This window comes from Mustela lutreola, chromosome 2, assembly GCF_030435805.1.
Source record: "Mustela lutreola isolate mMusLut2 chromosome 2, mMusLut2.pri, whole genome shotgun sequence".
In the NCBI taxonomy this organism is placed as follows: domain Eukaryota; kingdom Metazoa; phylum Chordata; class Mammalia; order Carnivora; family Mustelidae; genus Mustela; species Mustela lutreola.
Window position 1 is genome coordinate 11,707,234 of NC_081291.1, and position 5,754 is coordinate 11,712,987.

General features: G+C 40.6%; 1 protein-coding gene across 1 annotated transcript; it reads right to left on the minus strand.

Moving 5' to 3' along the window:
- Positions 1–842: 842 nt before the first annotated feature.
- On the minus strand, positions 843–1,805 carry LOC131825731 (olfactory receptor 7C1-like). Its single transcript, XM_059165137.1, has one exon. The coding sequence runs from the start codon at positions 1,803–1,805 to the stop codon at positions 843–845; it is 963 nt and encodes a 320-aa protein (XP_059021120.1).
- Positions 1,806–5,754: the final 3,949 nt, after the last annotated feature.

Consider the following 5,754-nt stretch of genomic DNA (forward strand, 5'->3'; position numbering starts at 1 on the left):
TCCACTGTTGGTGGGAATGCAAGTTGGTGCAGTCTCTTTGGAGAACAGTGTGGAGATTCTTCAAGAAACTAAAAATAGAACTTCCCTATGACCCTGCAATTGCACTCCTGGGTGTTTACCCCAAAGATACAGATGTAGTGAAAAGAAGGGCCATCTGTACCCCAATGTTTATAGCAGCAATGGCCATGGTCGCCAAACTGTGGAAAGAACCAAGATGCCCTTCAACGGATGAATGGATAAGGAAGATGTGGTCCATATACACTATGGAGTATTGTGCCTCCATCAGAAAGGACGAATACCCAACTTTTATAGCAACATGAATGGGACTGGAAGAGATTATGCTGAGTGAAATAAGTCAAGCAGAGAGAGTCAATTATCATATGGTTTCACTTATTTGTGGAGCATAAAAAATAGCATGGAGGACGTGGGGAGATAGAGGAGAAGGGAGTTGGGGGAAATTGGAAGAGGAGGTGAACCATGAGAGACTATGGACTCTGAAAAACAATCTGAGGGTTTTGAAGCGACGGGAGTTGGGAGGTTGGGGGAACCAGGAGGTGGGTATTGCAGAGGGCACAGATTGCATGGAGCACTGGGTGTAGTGCAAAAATAATGAATTCTGTTATGCTGAAAAAAATAATATAAGGAAAAAAAGAAACAGAAAATGAAAATGGCTGGTTATAAAGTGATCGGAGGAACCCAGGTTATAACCTGTAAAAACTTAGAGAAGACAAGGAAGACTCAAGGAAAGAACTGCTTTAAAATGTGTACACCTGAGGAAGAAATAAAAATAATGCATGAAGGAAGCCAGGATTTTTCAGCCTTTATATTAGGTATCCAGCTACTCAGGAGAGTCCTGTAATGGTCCTGACACTGAGTGGCACCATCCTGATGAGTAGCCTGCTCAAGGCTCTCTTCATGTCCCTGTTCCTCAAGCTGTAGATGAAGGGGTTCATCATGGGGGTGACAATGGTATACATCACCGAGGCCACCAGACTCATCCTGGAGGAAGAAGTTGCTGCAGAACTGAGGTAGACACCAAGGCCCGTGCCATAGAACAAGGAGACCATGGAGAGGTGAGACCCACACGTGGAAAAGGCTTTGTGCTTCCCTGCAGCTGAGGAAATGCTGAGTATGGAGGAAATAATTTGATAGTAAGACAACAGTATTGCATGGAAAGGAATCACGGCCAGAAGGCCAGTTGCAGAATACACCACTATGTTATTGATGAGGGTGTCAGAACAGGCAAGCTTCAGGATTTCAGGAAGATCACAAAAAAAGTGTGGAATTTCCATGTTTGTGCAGAAGGACAGCCTCAAAAGGGTCAAGGTCTCGAGCAGGGAGCCCATGACACTGATGCACCAAGACCCCAGGGCCAACAGTCCACAGAACTGGGGGTTCATGATGACTGAGTAGTGCAGGGGGTGACAGATGGCCACAAAGCGGTCATAGGCCATCACAGTCAGGAGTAAATTGTCCAGGCATCCAAATACAATGAAAAAGAATATCTGGCTGAGGCATCCTTCATATGTTATGGTTTTTCTTTGAGTCTGGATGTTCAGCAGCATCTTGGGGATGGTGGTGGAGGTGAAACAGATGTCAGCAAATGACAGGTTGGAGAGGAAGAAGTACATGGGCATGTGGAGGTGGGAGTTTGAGCAGATGGCTAGGAAGATGAGCAGGTTCCCCATGAATGCGACCAAGTATATGGACAGGAACAGCCCAAAAAGCATGAACTGAATCTCTGACTTCACTGAAAACCCCAGGAGGAGAAATTCTGAAGCATGTGTTTGATTTCCTGGTTCCATGTGGATGAAATAACTAGCAGGAAAGGGAATAAAATCAACATCCAATGACCATCACAGTGAAAACACAGAAATGTGATTGTCTTTAATTTCAGGTGAATGGATTAATAAAGTACTACCCTGTTATAATTGGGGAATTTGAAATGCTTCCATCCTTCCCTCTGTTGCCACTACCTTCTGTAAATGTAGTCCTAGCTCCAAAGCAGTTATGTCCTTTATAGCCTGGCTACTTAGAGTGTGAATCATGGGCCAGCCGGAGCATCATTGCCCAGAGCTTTAAATGCAGAGTCCCAGGCCACATTCAGACTTGCTGCATCTGAACCCACATTGTGACAAGATCACAGTGGTTTCCCAAAGGAATTTCTCCTTTGCGACTGAGGAGAGCTGGTCTAGATCATGTGTGGTATTCAATCCTTCAACTTTTATCTCCTTACTTTTATTTCCCCCTACACCTTCCCTCAAACGTCCTTACTCCATATGTAGGCAACAATAGGAGCCCAAATAAGAAATAACATGGAGGACATGGGGAGATGGAGAGGAGGAAGGAGTTGGGGGAAATTGGAAGGGGAGATGAACCATGAGAGACTATAGACTCTGAAAAACAATCTGAGGGTTTTGAAGGGGAGGGGTTTGGGAAGTTGAGTGAACCTGATGGCGGGTATTATGGAGGGCACGTATGGCATGGAGCACTGGGTGTGGTGCATAAACAATGAATTCTGGTACACCTAAAAGAAATTTAAAAAATAAAAAATTATAATAAAAATAGGACCTCAATGAATAAGAGGAGCTCAATAATTAGCTCAATAGAACCTCTTCTGCCATCCATCTGTGTGGAGTCAATAATTTTCATCCACTGGTCTTGACTGTTTCAAACACTGTTTATAAATCCTATATTTAGTTTTTAATACAAATATCTGTAACTTTCACAATGATTTGCATTTGTTATGTAAGAAAATTATACTATTTTTCATAGTCATTTTGTGACACTGTTCTTTTTTTTAATTAATTTATTTATTTTCAGAAAAAGTATTCATTATTTTTTCACCACACCCAGTGCTCCATGCAATCTGTGCCCTCTATAATACCCACCACCTGGTACCCCAACCTCCCACCCCCCCGCCACTTCAAACCCCTCAGATTGTTTTTCAGAGTCCATAGTCTCTCATGGTTCACCTTCCCTTCCAATTTCCCCCAACTCCCTTCTCCTCTCTAACACCCCTTGTCCTCCATGCTATTTGTTATGCTTTACAAATATGTGAAACCATATGATAATTGACTCTCTCTGCTTGGCTTATTTCACTCAGCATAATCTCTTCCAGTCCCGTCCATATGTCACTTGAAAATCTTTATGCCTTCTTTCTTTTATCCTTGAGTGGAATTTTTTAAGTATCCTTTTTTAAAGTAATACAAGCACCACAGTTTAGGCTGATATTATACTTGGGCATTTTTTGTTTTCAAGGTAAATATTTGGAGCTTGGTACACATACATATCACACACGTACTTCAAAAACTGCTCTCTGGGTCCTGGGTGGCACAATCAGTCAAGTGTCCAAATCTTGGTTTCAGCTCATGTCACTTGATTTCAGGTGGTGAACTTGAGTCCCACGTCAGGCTGGGTCAGCCCCATGTCAGTGCAGAGTCTGCTTAAGATTCTCTATTCCTCTCATTCAAATAAATCAATAAATCTTAAGGAAAAAAAGAAAAGGCACCAATAAAATCGATTGTCAATGACAGAGGAAAAGATGGACTAGGTAACTCCTATTCAAGAAAGCATTGAAAATCCTGTGGAAAACTGTCAGTATCAACATTATCAGGAATCTAAAAATAGTTGATGGTTTTCAACAAGGATGTGAACTTTTAGCTCCTCATTAAATTCCCTTAAAACATTTGTGAATCCACATATCAGGGAGATCATATGATAGTTGTAGAAGAAGAATAAATGAAACAAGATGGGATTGGGAGGGAGACAAACCATAAGTGACTCTTAATCTCACAAAACAAACTGAGGGTTGCCGGGGGGAGGGGGTTTGGGAGAAGGGGGTGGGATTATGGACATTGGGGAGGGTATGTGATTTGGTGAGTGCTGTGAAGTGTGTAAACCTGGTGATTCACAGACCTGTACCCCTGGGGATAAAAATATATGTTTATAAAAAATAAAAAATTAAAAAAAAAAAAAAAAACATTTGTGAATCCAAAAGCATAGGGGTTCTTCTGTAGAGGAAGCATTTTCTTCTTCAGCTTTGGCCTCCCCTCTGAAGAAAGACCAAAGAAATTATCCCAGAGTTCCTGAGCCAGGACTTCTCCATACTCAAAGGGAACAAGCTGCATATTGGTTCAAAGCCCATTGAAATCCCGGCACCTTCATTCAGAGATATGCTGACGCTCCTTGAGTGCACCCAACCTCACCTCAGACAATCCCAAGAGCATTTCCATGTGTCAGATGTTGATCCACTGAGGGAGGACCCCCAAAATAGAAATGATTACAAGGATGAGAGACAAAGAAAAATGACACACACCTAGGATTTGATAATAATATTTTCAGGTTACAAATTGCAGAGCATAGAGTTCTGTCCTGTCAATTCATATAAGATCAGTATATAAAAATTATAATAGCTCCAGGAAATATTAATTTGAATATCAGTAGGATCAAATGGTGACTTGTTATTTGGAGTCACGAAATTAGTGTTAATACAGCTAAACAAGGTGGTGCCATTAGCCTCTATTACCCAGAAATCTACTTTTGTAGATCATATGGAGTAGGTAATTTTAACTTTGATTAAGGTTTACTACTGATTTTTTCAGTATATTTTAATACTTGAACCATGATAATAGTTGTCCTGCCTTACCTCTCCCACAGTGTGACTACTAACCCATGTGTGATTCCTCTAGCCTACATTAAGAACCATGAAAGACTATGGACTCTGAAAAAACAACCTGAGGGTCTTGAAGGGGCTGGGGGTGGGAGGTTGGGGGAACAAGGTGGTGGGGGTTATGGAGGGCAAGTATTGCATGGAGCACTGAGTGTGGTGCAAAACCAATGAATACTGTTATGCTGAAAAGAAATTTTTAAAAAACCTTATAAATAAATCCATCAACACTGTTGACAAAAAAAAAAAAAAAACCAAGAAAGAAACATTTCAAGTACTTTAAAATGTGTTTTGAATTCCTTAAAGGTAATTGACATTTCTCCTTCCCTCACACAATGTGACTTTCATGAAAATTGGGTAGATCACTGACGTTTTGCCTTAGTGTCAGGAAGGGCCATGCTTCTAACAAGCAATTGTATGTTTTCATGCTATGGATACCGTGACTCTTATAATTGATTATTGAGCCAGAGATTGCCTACATAACATATCCATTCTCCTCTTCCCTGTTATCAGACACTGATTATATTTGGACATGGTCACACACCCAGATAAGATACTATATTTCTCAATTTCACCTCAAATCCTGGAGTTGGTGGAGAGTATGAGAATTTATTGAGTAGGAATAATTGAATGCTCTTTATAATTAATTCCCTTTTCTATCTCCTCTTTGCATAGAATTCATGCATGACGCTGGGACTCCCACAGCTGATGTATCTTGGAAAACCATACACTATGGAACTGGAAGCTGAGATGGAATGAACCTTGTCCCCTCACGCTCACATAGAGACATCATTCACCTTCTTTGGCAATGGAGAGAAATTATCCCCAATTGAATATGAACACTTTTTCTTCTTAGTTTTTCTATCTACATGGCCAAATTTCCTCCTAATAGCATAAATTGAGTCCTTTTTCTTCACTGGAATTATCAGAGTTCTATCAGGTGCCTAATTTTCACAAAAATGTAACTTTTTGGGATAGATATTTTGTTTACTTCTGTAATTATTCACCTGGTTTTATGTCTCATTTCCTTCAACCATAATGTTTATCTTGTCATAAAAATTTAAGGTATTTTTGATTGTCCTAAG